This window comes from Rousettus aegyptiacus, unplaced genomic scaffold (assembly GCF_014176215.1).
Source record: "Rousettus aegyptiacus isolate mRouAeg1 unplaced genomic scaffold, mRouAeg1.p scaffold_m13_p_1, whole genome shotgun sequence".
Lineage (NCBI taxonomy): Eukaryota > Metazoa > Chordata > Mammalia > Chiroptera > Pteropodidae > Rousettus > Rousettus aegyptiacus.
The window spans coordinates 41,575,560-41,589,961 of record NW_023416284.1 but is presented as its reverse complement, the minus strand read 5'-3'; the positions used below and the strand labels follow the sequence as shown (position 1 = coordinate 41,589,961).

Sequence of the window (14,402 nt, the reverse complement as noted above, 5' to 3'; positions counted from 1 at the left end):
ATTCAAAATAAATCTATCTTAGAAACAAGAAGAGATACAATTCAAATATTATATACTGAGTTGGGTAATTAAATTCTGTCATTAATGACTATCGAGCCAGCTATAAAACTATTGAGATAAAATTGTGTAAATTTGTAAAATTGTGTGACTTATGTTTGGTCTCCATCTACAGTTCCTGGCTCATAGTTCCCAAAACCCTTGGAATTTCCTAAGTGTTGAGAGTGATGATGTCCTCTTGTTATCTTAATGAGATGACTTTTGGCAAGCACCTAAGGATGAGAGCCGGTTGTCAGAGAAATCAACCCTGTGATCAGAGGTTTGGAACTTTCAATCATAAACTGAAAGGGTGAAGGGGCTGGATATTAAGTTCGACTGCCAGAGGCCAGTGACTTCGTCAATCGTGAGTATGTAATGAAGCTGCCATAAATCCCCAGAAGGACAGCTCTGCTGGTACTTTTTCGGAGAGCTTTCCTGCTGAGGAAACAGAATGCTTTCAGGTGCCACCATGCTGGGTCCCAAGCTCCACAAAGACAGAAGCTCCTTCATTCAGGGCCCCACCCCACGTATGTCTTCATCTGGCTTTTGATTTGTGTCCTTTAACATCCTTCGTAATAAATTGGTTATCTAGTGAGTAAATTGGTTTTTCTGAGTTCTCTGAGCCATTCTAGCAAATGAATCAAACTCAAGGAGGGTGTCATGGGAACACCTGATTTATAGCCAGTTGGACAGAAGTACAGGTACCAGCCTGGCCTTGCAACTGATGTCTAAAGTGGAGGCAGTATTGTGGGACTGAGCCTTTTACCTGCAAATCTGATTCTATCTCAGTGCCAGAACTGAGTTGAATTCTTAAGACACTCTGCTGGGTTCTGAGAATGTCTTGTTGGAATTCGGTCTGGGAACCCTTTTCAACCCTTTTCCCATATAGAAATAAAAAGTCACCTCATTGCCAGTGTTAATTTAACATCATGTGTAGGAATCTTATGTTTAAGAGGATTTGACATTTTCAGTGATTGAGAACTACTATATTCTGTAAATGGAAATACCACCACTAAAAACAGAATGCTATAAGTAGAATGCCATTTGTTTCCAAAGACTATCAGTATACCAGAGCAATGTGAAAATAATAATAAAAGCGATATTTTGTGGCAACTTTTGGGGGTAAGGTTAGGACTATAATCCACGAGTTATCTCAGGGTAAACAGGAAATGTGTTAAACTGTGATTCTCAAATTACTGAAAAGTACTAGTTGCTATTACAGATTCATGGTTTTATTGTTCAACATTTAAATTAAAATCTACAAATATTTAATTTTACTGTCTAGAAACCTTAACATTCTTTACAATTATTTCCAAATATAAAGTAGAAATGATTCATTTACCTGTATGAGCAGTTCCAACGTAGCCAACAATTCTAATCCCAAGACTCTGTCCATCTTTTTTAATGAGTTCAACATCATAAGTTTCAAAAAGGGTAGAACTGTCCTAAAAGAGAAAAATAATTTTAGTTACATAACTGTGTGTACATAATCGATTTGTGCATGGTTTGTTAAGCAATTTCTTAGCACCTATGGAAGGCAGAATTTCAATGTGGTCCCCATGACTTTCTGATTCTTGGTGCTATTGCTGTGTTTATGTCACATTACATGGCAAAAGGGAGATTATCCAAGTGAGCCTAATCCAATCAGGTACCCTTCAAAAGCAAGGAGTTTTCTCCTGCTGATGGGAGAAAGGCAAGTGAAAAAGACTGGAAGTACAAAGACTGGACTTGTGGTTCGAAGATGGAGTGGTCATGTGAGAAGGAATATGGGGCAGGGTAGGGTTTAAGGAGTTGAAAGATGTTCCTTAGCTGACAGCCAGCAGAGAGACTTCAGTCCTACAACTGCAAGGAACTGTATTCTGCCAATAATTCGATTGAGTTTATAAATGGATTGTCCTAGAGTATTCAGATTATGAGCCCAGCCAACATCTTGATTCTGGCCTTGTAAAAATCTAGGCAGAGAGCCCAGCCAGGCCTACCCAGATTTCTGACCTACAGAACTGTGAACTAACATAGGATATTGTTTCAAACCCTAAATCTGTAGTAATCTGTTACACAACAATAGAAAGCCAATAAAGACAATTAGTAAAAACTCCGAATTAATTTCCATCCAAAATAAATCATTGTTTAAAAAAAAAAGAAACATATTGTAAGACTATTGTAATAACTATTGTGAGCAAAAAAATAATGAACAAAAACTTACTTTCATTACTTGTTTTCTAATTTAAAATATTTCTGTAAAAGATTAAGGTATCTAAAAACATAATACTTTGTTTTCAATTCAAAACATTAATAAAAAGGAAACAATTGATTGCATCAAATTGTCACTTATCACATATGACACTACAAAGTAGAAGGCTCCCAAGAACTAGAGTAAGGGAGTGGGGAGAATGGTTGCAACTAGTTTGGGGAAGAAAAAAATGATTCTAATATCTCATACAGAACACTTCTACTCAGAGAAAAAAAGCAGAAGGAGGCTCTCGACCTCCTTCTCACCATAATCACTTCTCTTTCCTTCTTTCTTCCTCCTGGTCCCTCCTTTTAAAAAGGATTTCTTTCCTTTTGTCTTATCTCTTGATTCAAAGCCTGTTAGATAGTTTGAAAAAGCTTGGAATAGACCAGAAAGATCTCAATTCAAATTCCAGCTCTGCAACCTACTCTTTATATGACCTTTAACAAGTTATTTGGACTTCAATTTTCTCATCTATTCAATAAATGATAAGACCTATCTTGCAGAATTCTTGTGAGAAATGCATATGACATGGAAATCTAGGTGCTTGATAATAATTAATAATGATTATTATTATATAACTGAAATGATTGTTATTAATCATAATAAATATTATTATCATTGTCTATTCCCTTTGGCTAATCTACTCCTAACAATGACAACTTTCAAATATTAATCAGTTTTTATAGTTTCCACTCCACTATCTGGATGTCTCCTCGCCAATCTAATGAAATAGAAAGAGCAAATATTATTATTCACCAATTTACAGAAGAGTAGCTGAGGCTCAGAGTAGTTGAATGACAACTCTGAGAAACAGCAAAGAAGATCAAACTTGTCTAATGGTTCAAAATTGGGCTCTTCCACTGCTTCCCTGGTAAGCACTGAGACACTACTCACACCAATGTGGCTCTACGAGTTGAAGGCACCTCTAATCTTGCTGTGTATCACACCCAGTATTTGATTTAAGATGAAAGAATAATTTGTATACTCACAGAACTAGGGCTCGTGTTGGGCTCAGCAGGCAGGGCAACAGGTAAGGCTGCAGGTGTAGGAGGGGTTACAGAAATTTCACCAGTCGGATCTCTTGCAACAAGCATCCTGACTGAATTCCCACAGTTCCTCAGCACTTGTGCAACTTGCTCACTGGTCATTCCTTGCACATTTGTGCCACCGATCTTCAAGATGTGATCCCCTGTATGGAGTCTTCCATCCTTTAATCCAAGAGAAAAAAATTACTCTGAGAAATCAATGATCTAATTTCACTGGTTAATAACAATTCATCAGAATTTGAGCTTTGGTAAAATGGATGGCAAAAAAAAAGCTATCTAAAAATGCTGAATTAAATATATTTTTAATGAATGGTTAAATTGGCAACAGAGGCAAGGAAGTCCTTGTAAAACCAAAAAAAAAAAAAAAAGAAGAAGAAGAGGGGTGGGCTGAGATGGAAGGTGAGTTCAAAAGGAAAAGAGTAACCAAAATTCTAAAACACATTTGCTTTTTGCTTAATGGCCTATAGCCTGGGTAATAATGGACATTTACACAAGAAAGAGATCAGAAAGCCCACGGCCTCAAGAAAGGAAGGAGGTCAGATCAGAAGCTTCCAGCATAAATCTAGGAACTCTGAAGACCAACAAGCTAAGTGGCACATTCAAGGAGGAACGGCAAGATGTCAAAGTGGCTGGAAGAGAAAAAATAAGCAAAGGGGAGAGAACTCAGAGAAATGACAGCATTAACGGGGTTTGAATTCTCTTTACTAATCTTTACTATAATAAATATATCAAAATGTAAACACAGCAGGTTACAAAAAATTACATCTGCAGAGCACTTTATAGGTTGACAAATCGCCTTTCACATGTCATCTAATTCAAAGGTCAACTTTAAAATAAGAAAATTGAGATTCAAAAACGTTGACTGACTTGACCAAGGTCACAAAGCTAACAAGAGGCAGAACCAAAGTTCCACCTGAGTTGTCCCACTGAAGATCTATTCTCAATTGGTCATTTGTCTTATACTTCAATATCTTCAGACTAACATTAGTAGGTAGTAAATTTACTGTTTTCTTATTCTCCAAGAAATCACCAATAACTGCCAAAAAGCATACAGAAAATAAAGGTGAAAAAATAGATATTTTGCAACTGAGAGAGGAGGACTACCTTAGACTACGGCAATGAGCTCTGGACTAGTACAGTTTTAAGCTTCATATTTCTGGCTTCAGGATGAGTCATCTAAAAGTTGTAGATGATATTCAGAAGAAAAAAAGGAAAAAGAATAAAAGCCTTAAGACTAAAAAGTCTATTCTCATGCTTCCTTTTCTCCAATTTTGCAGAAACCTGAATGAAAAAGTGTCTGATCAAAATAATAACGAGAAAGGTATGTGCTAGGTTGTAAACTCTGTAGAAGGAGCTAGCAGCAACTGGAAGTGGAGAGACACAGAAAAACAGAAATGCAATTCAAATCAGAAACATTTGGAAAGACTCAGAGAAAAGAAATGAATGTAAGGAGGAAATTATTATGGACAAAGTTATAAAGGATTGCTGGGTTTCTAGTTTAAGCACCAATAATTTGATATTCTATTATTATCAACACAATGAACTTGAAATAAAATAACTACTTAAGAAAGTCAGTGGTCAGGATGAAAAATAAAGGTAAAACTGCCTCTGTGAATCAAACCACTAAATATGTACCCTAAGTACATATTTAGTCACTTCCTAGGCACTATTTTTTCCTATTTTACCTCAACTCAATTTAAAATGATGTAGATAATTTGCATCTGTCATGAAAAGTCAAACATTTTCTTCTTCCAGAAAAACAGGTGTTTTAAGGAATTCATAAGTGTAAAAACAATCATTAGTCAGATTGATAGGAAAGACACCAAAATGACAGTTACTTTGTTAATGTATAACAGCCTCAAACACTGCATTTCCGATCAACATTCTCCTTCCACAACCTGTCTACTGTGCAAGGAAACTAAAAGGCATAAGCGTCCTTTTTGTTCTTTAACAGAAAACATAAATCAGTGATAACCAACAAATAGCTCTGCCAAGATCCAAGGACATAGTGTGCTAATCAAGCATTCAATTATAAAAGTTTATTAACTCATAGATTCTTTCAAAAGAGAAAAAAAACATTATGCATATAGGCAAAGATGGCATGGAAGAAAAAGTAAAACAGCTGAAGTAACAGGGTCGGTACCACACGATTACAGTGAAAGCACTAAGAGTATCACGTATACAGTTTTGTTTTGTTTTTCTTTTTAAAGAAAATACTTTAATCCAAGTTAGCAGTTATTGGCTAAAATATACACACACATAAAACTTCGCATTTTAAGTTCTCTGGTTGGCCATTGTAGATGATTTCAATTCATAAAATATTTGAAAACTTACAGGAATTTAGGCCTAAGCTACAAAAGAAATAAACCAAATTTGTTTCTTCAAAAACTAAAAAATAGCACCAAATACTTCCACAACTCAAAAATGAAATCATTACTACTTTTGATTTCAGGCTGTTTCTATCACTGGTCTTTAATCAAAAGGCAATAAGATCAGTGGCAGAAAATAGTGACCTTAAAAAATAAATACTCTTTCTCTCAGGGACTCAAAGAAAGGTCCAAAACTAAGTACATCGAGCCTATCCCACTCAATCAAATTCCCAGAGCCCTCATCAACTAATTTTTAAGGATAAGGAAAATATCTGTTTAGATTCACTCGAAGCAAAATTACTTGGGAATAACCAACCGCTCATTGGCCTCAAGCTGTTCTTTGCTTATTCTAGACTAAAATGCCTTCACAGTCCATACCCACTTTCCAAATCCTTGTTTGGTTCCATTCCTTCTAGGTATTAAAGGTTACTAGATAGTTATTTTGACTCATAATTGCCTCATACCAAAAAGCCGATAATTTATGACAACTTTTAAATAGGCTGAGTTCTAATAGCCCCTTTCTGGAGATAATGGGGCAATGAGGTAATTCAGTGTACCTGATTTCCCTAGAATTCCTCCAGATCACATGAGAGATTTCTGTAAAACATTGTTGTTTTACATTGCCCGTTATCAAGTAAAAAAACAAAACAAAACAAAAAACCTTCTAGCTGCCAAAATTTTTAAAAATTGAACAGAATTCTTAAAAGATGCTTGTTTTAGGTACCTAAATTTTGGAGAGTATCTGAGGATTACAGATAGATAGGTCTTTCAGCTCGCCTTACAATGAAACTATATTTCATTGGCCCGATTACATTTACTGATTTGTCATTGTAGCCAGATCTCATAAATGTTTCTAAAAAGCTATATGTCAATATTTTTCCATTTCATTTACTTTGTAACATTTGAGCCAATAGACAGAAGGACAAGTAAGGGCTTTAGAGTCAGACACAACCAAATTCAATGCTGGCTCTACTACTCATCCTATCTAAAGTTCAGCTCCCTCAAAGGAAAATGGGAATGCACTCCCCTCTCATTGAGTTGTGACCATTAAAACTCAATACTCTATGTAAAATCCTTAGCCCAAATGCCTTACTTATAGCAAAGCAAGTCCTCAAATGCCTCTTTAGGCTGCAGTGACTTACTTAAGTGTTCTCTGCCACATTCCCTGAACTCTACTCCATTTTTTAAACTATATATTGACTTATCCATACATAAAAGGAACTATAAGGGGCTATTTTATAAAACCCTTTGAAATCAGAAATACTGACTTCCCTAACTTTCTATTATACAATTTTATATTTTTTGAAGAAAGTAATATTAATTAACTCCTTTAGCAAAATGTAGGTATCACTGATGATCAACTTGATCACATCTGAACAAATGACCTAAGACATTCATTTTCCCCTACCATGAAGGTTGCCATATTCAACAGTGAGCATTAATATTCAAAACATGAATACTTTTTAATTAAAAGCAATATTCCCTTAAAATTTTTTTAAACCTATGCCCAGGCTACACGAGCAACAACTTATAAAGACTTAGCAACAATGCACAGAGTCAGTTCAAGAGATTTCTTCTGCCATCAGCTGAGATGAGGGGAAGAGAGCCATGCATACTGCTCTGTTTCGGTCTCACCATATTCCCTACAAGAAAGAGTCAATAGTTCATTTCTTCCCAGAGCAAGCTATTCCCTGATGATAGATTTGACCAACCCTGGACAGGTGAATGCCAGGGAAAAACAATTAGGATCCACTTTGAATAAACAGATTTAAGCAGTAGAGCACAGGTTTCAGAGTCGAAAAGATGTGGGCTCGATCCTGACTTTGTCGTTTCCTAGTTGTGTAGCCTGAGGCAGTTTCTTAACAGTTTCCATACTATAATTTGGAAATAAGAATTTATGACTGTTTTAAGGATTACATGAGAATAATATATATTAGGCAGATAACAATGTCTGGCATAAACACTTGCTTCTCCATTATGATTCTGACATCTCTACCCCTCTTTAATTACTTGAAACAGTGATGATCCCTTCCGGTGAGGGTGAAAATCAGACCTAGGCTTTTCCCAACAGTGCCTCAAAGGAATTAATTTGGGAAACTCTGCACATCATATTCTCCTTGTGAAAATTCATAATGCATATTAGGATATTAAAAGCTCACAAAATTCTTAAAGAAGCCTATTTGAGTTTGGTTAACTAGGGGTTTTCTAAATTTATATGACCCTACTCCACTCTATATCTTGAAAAATGCTACTCCAGCAACCAAGTCTATTAAAATTGTTGAGGTTGAGGGAAAAGATATCACGATACTCCACTCTTTCCTTTCCTGTTTACAAAAAAATTTCAAACAACCCTTAAATATTATTGCTTTGTGCCACAGATGTATTTTTGAAGACCCATAAAAAATGACCATTCTCAACCTTTTTGGTCTCAGAACTCCTTTATACTCTTAAAATTACTGATGGAGGAAAGGATGTTACAAAGGGCCAAGAAACTTTTGTGAATGATGGATATCTTCATTACCTTGACTACAATGATAGATGATCTGATGGTTAAAATTTTATTTGTACCTTGGCTAGACTAGGGTCCTGAGCTATTTGGTCAAACACTAGATGTTACTGTGAAGGTATTTGTAGATATGATTAACATCTACAATCACTTGACTTTAAGCGAAGGACATTACCCTCGATAATGTTGGTGGGCTTCAACTAACCAGTTAAAGACTTTAGGAACAAAAACTGAGACTTCCTCTGAAAATTGAGAAAGAATTCTACCTTAAGACTATAACAGAAATCTTGCCAATCTGTTGTACAAATTTCAGGGTTCAGACTGAAACATCAACTCATACCCAGGTCCAGCCCGCTGGACTACCCTACGGATTTCAGACTTGCCAGTATACATATGTCAAAATTTATTAAATTGTGTACTTTATTTATATACCAATTATATCTCAAAAATTACTCAGAATCTCAAAAAGCTTTTATGTGGTTCTTTTTTGATATGTTTGCTGATATCCATTGAATTAGAAATAAAACTGAGAAATGTTTAAAATATTAAATATATAAAAATATTTACATACATCAATTTATATATTTTTTTGTTTTAAAAAAGCTACATTTTCTAAAACAAAAAAAATAGTGAGAATAGTGGTATTTTAATGTCTGCCTTAAAAGAAGACAGGTGGATTTTCCTATCTGCCTCAGCATTCAATATGTTGCAGTATGTTGTTCTAGTTGAAGCATATAAAAAAATTTGGCTTCAATCAGACTTATAGTTGGAAAATGAAAGAAAATGAGCCTTTTCAACCCATTATTCTTTGATAACACTCCAAAACTTGATAAGTAGTGGTTTTCTAAAAAACAGCTGCAGTGTGGAACCTCAAACTAAATCAATAAGCTTTCAGATACTATTTCATCAAAATCCACTGATTTACTTGAATTTTGAATGGATCCTTTATCTATATATTATCTTGTCATATCACAATCATATTGGTCTTCAGAAAATATTGATTCACAGAACTATGCAGATCTTCCAAATATATATATATTTATTTCATTACATAATATATATATTAATGTCACCAATGATCGAATCAGCAAAGTCCTTAAATATTACAAAATTTTAAGCTCATGGTAAATCACAAATTTTCCAAAATTCTAATTTTTGCTTTAAAGTCCAAACTTTATCTTCACCAACATTGCTGTCAGTTGTTTTCCTTGAAATAACAGGCTCATTTAATTCACTTTTAAGAAAATGTCTGCCAAATACCTAAGTCTGAATAATCACAATTTTTTTGTCAGTTATTCTTTCAAAAATAAACATGTTGTTCCAGATTGGTGATTTCCAGAGACAGGGGTGGAGGGTGGATGAAATGGGTGAAGGGGGTCAGAAGATACAAATTTCCAACTACAAAATAAATATGTCTTGGGAATATAATGTACAGCATGGTGACAACAGTTAACGATATTGTATTGTATATTTGAAAGTTGCTAAGAGAGTAAATCATAAAAGTTCTAATCATAAGAAAAATTTATAACCGTGTGGTAATAGCTGTTAACTACCTATTGTAGTATCATTTCTCAACACATACAAATATTGAATTAATATTCTGTACACCTGAAACTTAAATGGTATCTGTCAAATAATCTCAAAAATTTTTTTGAACGAGAGCAAAAAATAAAAGTGTTAAAATGGAAAGGCTGTTCCATATAAAAAAGTAGTTAGTTTGTCTCATAAATGTTTTTCCTCAAGACAACCATGGTACATCCCTTTTTGTCACACAATATTAAAAAGACATCCACTTAAAAGTCAAAATTTACTAAAATTAATTAATAATTCTTACTGTATACTCTCTTAAGTGAAGCCGGCTTTTATTTTTTCTTTTTTATTGCAAGCATATGGCAGAGAAGAATGCAATGACTACTAGCAGAGTTTAATGCTGCTGCCCTGTTTCACACTAAGGCACCAGCAGTTTTAGTCTACCAGTAATTCTGCATCATCAGTGCAAATATCAACATGATGAAAAGACTGATAACATCTTAATGTTATTATAAAAGTTGCTTTCATCTTATAGACTCTCCCTTAAAGAGACTTGGACCCCTCAGAGGCCCATAGACAAAATTCTGAGAGCCTTTGCTCTAAATAAGTACACTTAGATGCTGGAAGGATAATAGGAATATTAGTAGCTCCACAATTGGTATAAAGTAGAGCAATCTTGATTAGAAATGGGGAGCTGAGAGACTTGCCTCAAAGCTGCATATGCACAGCAAATTCATTTTTGCTTATATGTTTATTAGAAGGAATAAATGTATATATAACTAAGCATTAATCAGTGAAATTTTTGTATTATTCTGATTATCTTGGACATTCTAGATAATATGGGCTCATTAAGTGGCTACACAACCAAATTTCTAAACCAATTCAAAAAGTTAAATGTAATATTTAATATCTTCCTCAATGTAAAACTAAGCAAAAACAGTTGCTAAGTTTTTAAATGAGCCACTTTCAGTTTAAACACTGCTAATTAAGTGTTTATAATCACTGTACCTTCTGATTTAAACATTTACGTCCTTCAAAGAGACATTAGGAGAGAATAATACAGATATTCAAAAATGCAATACCCATTAATGGCTCTTTTGAATAAAAAATACTATCTTCTAATGGAATCAAGAAAACCGTTGATCATAGGCAAAAAAAAAAAAATGTTGATTTAGGTACTTTAAAATAAAGCAGAGCAAATGTACATTAACACTTATGGAAAAAACATTTTTAACTATATTTAAGTTCTAGCTATGGAATCATATATCCTAGTAAGCCATGTTATAAAATTACATTTCAAATCATACAATTTAAATTACATAAAATCAAAATAAAAACAAAGGTTAACTTACTCGATCTGCTAATCCTCCAGGAACTATAGTTCTCACAATCACACCACTTGATTTTCCTCCAACTATTCCAAAACCTAATCCAGAGCCATCATTAATGAGCTCAACATCTTCGATATGCCCCCAATGAACCTACAAATTAAAGGCAAGTTAGAGCCAAGGTGTTAATAAAACACAGATTCTTAGCTTCCCAATACAATAATTACATAACAAACTGAAAATTCATACAATTAAGACAATTTTTAGAGGCTAAGAGATATGTAAAGGTGATCATATGATTCCTGACCTTAAGGATTTTATAATCCAGTAGATAAATAAAATATGAGACAGCATACTGGATCATAAGACACTGTAGCTCTAAGAGGACAGAAACATGCCTCATTCCCCCGTCTGTGCCCAATATCTAGCACAGTGCCCAGCACATAGGAGGAACCAATAAACATGTTTATCTGAATAGAAAGAGCATCACAAATATTATACAGACTGTGGGAAGAGGTGCAGACAAGTCAAATTCAATCTAGAATTATGGAATGATCAGGGAAAACATGGCATTTTAATTGCACTACAGAGGAAAAAATACAAAGGGAAATGTAAGAGCAGAGCTGGGCTTGGATAAGAGAGTGGGAACTATGGAAGGTTTTAGAAGAGGGAATGACAGGCACAAAGCAGTGGTTTAAGAAGATTAATCTGGCAGCAATGTGAAGTATGAAATGGTGCAATGGACATGAAGCAACGAGACTAATTTAGGAGACTCTTATGTGGGAGAGGAAAGGTAGATCCCACTAAAGGCATTAGCAATAGGATTAAACAAATCAGACTAAGTAAGAGATGTGATGTTTTTCCTCTAACTAGCAGGATTTCATCAGAAATGTGCATTAAATTCACATAATTAAACTTTAGAAAAAAATTCTCTTAAAATCATTAGGGCATACTTACTAGTTTTTCTATTGTACTAAACTGGAAAGTTACTATGCAGTGTTAAAGTAACCAGGAATATGGAGAATATTTAATAAATTCATGTCTGAAACAACAGTATCTGGGAAGCAACACATTTTATAAAATATGCCTGAATTAATATCAGCTAATATTCATAAAATATTTACTCTGCATCAGGCACTGGGTTTAGCTCTTCACACACATTCTCATTTAATCATCCCAACACCTTTGTGAAGTAGATGCTATTATTAGTTTCAAGTAACAGATAAAGAAACCAAGGTGTGGAGAAGTCAAGAAATCTGCCCAATATGACATAGCCAGGAAGTGGAGAACTAGATTTGAACTCACTTTAATCTGACTCCAGAGCCCTTGTTCTTAACCACTGTGCTAAGCAATTTCCTACTTTGTTCATTCTATTCATTATGTAAATTGTGCTGTATATATAATAATTTGTGTTGTGATCTTGCACTATACCCAGTCTATTTTTTCTTTTGTCCCAATGAATGAAGATTAAATAAATCAGTTAGCACTTAGTGTTATAAGAAAGTAAGATTTATTAGCTTGCATTCTGAAGATGCAGGCCAAAATTTGTAAAATGTTATCGAGCAAGTTTAAAGATTCCTAAAAGAGACATATACTTTTATTCTTTTGAACTGTTACACATACATCCTTGTATGAAAAAAAGGAAAATTCTATAATTTTGCAGTATCAATAACCTAGACATAAACACCCAATATAATTTATAAAAATAATGTTTTTGAAATAAATAACACAATCCTAAGATACTGAGTATTAACTCCTAATAAAAATTCTCGGCTTACTTAATGAACTGGCTATATTATCAAGGAGCACGAGACTCTTTCATCACCAAATATATTATGCCCAATACTACAATTTTCCCTCTATATTAAAACATAACCTTAAATAAGGAAAATCACAGGACATAGAAAAATAACCCTCTATGTTCTATGTTCTTTAATATGCTAATGCTGCATTGTAGATAGAATCATCTTTTTTAAAGTAAAAGTCAAACGACACCTTCTAAATGTCTTTAAACCAATGGCATAATTCAGTATTTTTCCAAATTTGCAACTCACTGTTTCAGGCAGAATTGTATCAATTAGGCTGGTAGAAGCATTGCTTTTTATGTGAACTGGTTCCCTGGCCACAACCAGACTCAAAGATCCAGTGGTTTGTTGTAGTAATGCAATTGCTTGCTGATGGGAAATGTTGTGATCCAGTGGTGTGTGATTAATAGCCAGTATCTGATCATTTTCCTTTAACCTTTGGTCTCTTGGTGAAATAAAAGAAAATTTTGTTTTAAGTAATATAATAGCTTAATCTTAAAAAATCTATTATTCAAGTTAAACATTTTATTTTTTATGGTACTACTTCTCTTAGTACATTTATTCGAATAATTATTTAATTATATAACAGAGCTCTTTAGAGTGCTTTTCATCAAAGCATTTATTAGCTAATTAACCAACTAAGTAATGAGTCTCTAAACATACAAACACACACACGTTTTAAAAGCCATTTGGCTAGAAAAATAGCAAAAACAATGTATAGGGCCCCATTGTCAAGGTTTTACAAGTATGGACATTGTCCTTATTAAGTGCATGAACCCTGTATTCCTGAACCCCTTCCAATCTGACTTTAAAATATACCACATCCCAGTAATTATTTTTTTAAATTCACCAGTAGACTCTTCTCTAGCAGATTCACCATCTCCATTGTACTTCACTAAGATGTCAACAGAGGCCAAATCTTCCTTGAAAATCTAGATTACTTTCCAAATCTCTTCTAAGCACCAATATCCCAACTGCTAACCAAAGTGTAAAAAAAAAAAAAAAAAAAAGCTATTTTAAAAAGAAATTACCAAAATCTCTTTTTTTAAAAAAAGGACTTATTATCTTATTATAGTCAGTATTTACTGAGCACATATCGTGAGCCAGGTACTATGCTAAACACTTTACATGTATTATCTCATCTAATCCTCTCAATCACCTTTTAAAGTACTTAAATTTTACAAGCCAGAAACTGAAGCCTGGACAAGTTTAGCATCTTATCTAAGTAGTCTAACTCTGAAGGATACTCTTTAACTTTTTAAGTTAAAGTGCATTTGAAGGATATCCTAGAATTTACTCTTTCCTGGTTTACAGTATTTGACTTTATTATCTCCCAACTACCACTTCTCTTCCTTTCTCCATTATCAAAGTTTCTTTATCTCTCTTGAATCTACCTATCTCAATCCTCCAGATGAGATCTTCATCTGATACCTAAAACCTAACTTGCAAAATTTCTCAAGGTTTATTTTTTTAGGCTATCTTGTGCTGGTATTTGCCAACTCAAAAGTGTATAATGATTATCTGTGTTTATTGACCAATAAAGAGAGAG

The 14,402-nt window shown here is 34.0% G+C and overlaps 1 protein-coding gene across 2 annotated transcripts in view; it reads right to left on the bottom strand.

Annotated features, from left to right (window-relative positions):
- Positions 1–14,402, bottom strand: part of PATJ (PATJ crumbs cell polarity complex component) — a 282,880-nt gene that overhangs the window by 253,985 nt on the left and 14,493 nt on the right. For both annotated transcript variants that reach the window (XM_036234605.1, XM_036234602.1), the window contains exons 6-9: positions 13,103–13,298; positions 11,073–11,201; positions 3,259–3,477; positions 1,379–1,481 (exon numbers count right to left, since the gene is read on the bottom strand). In XM_036234605.1, coding sequence (XP_036090498.1) covers positions 1,379–1,481; positions 3,259–3,477; positions 11,073–11,201; positions 13,103–13,298 — 647 coding nt within the window. The remainder of the gene's footprint in view (positions 1–1,378; positions 1,482–3,258; positions 3,478–11,072; positions 11,202–13,102; positions 13,299–14,402) is intronic.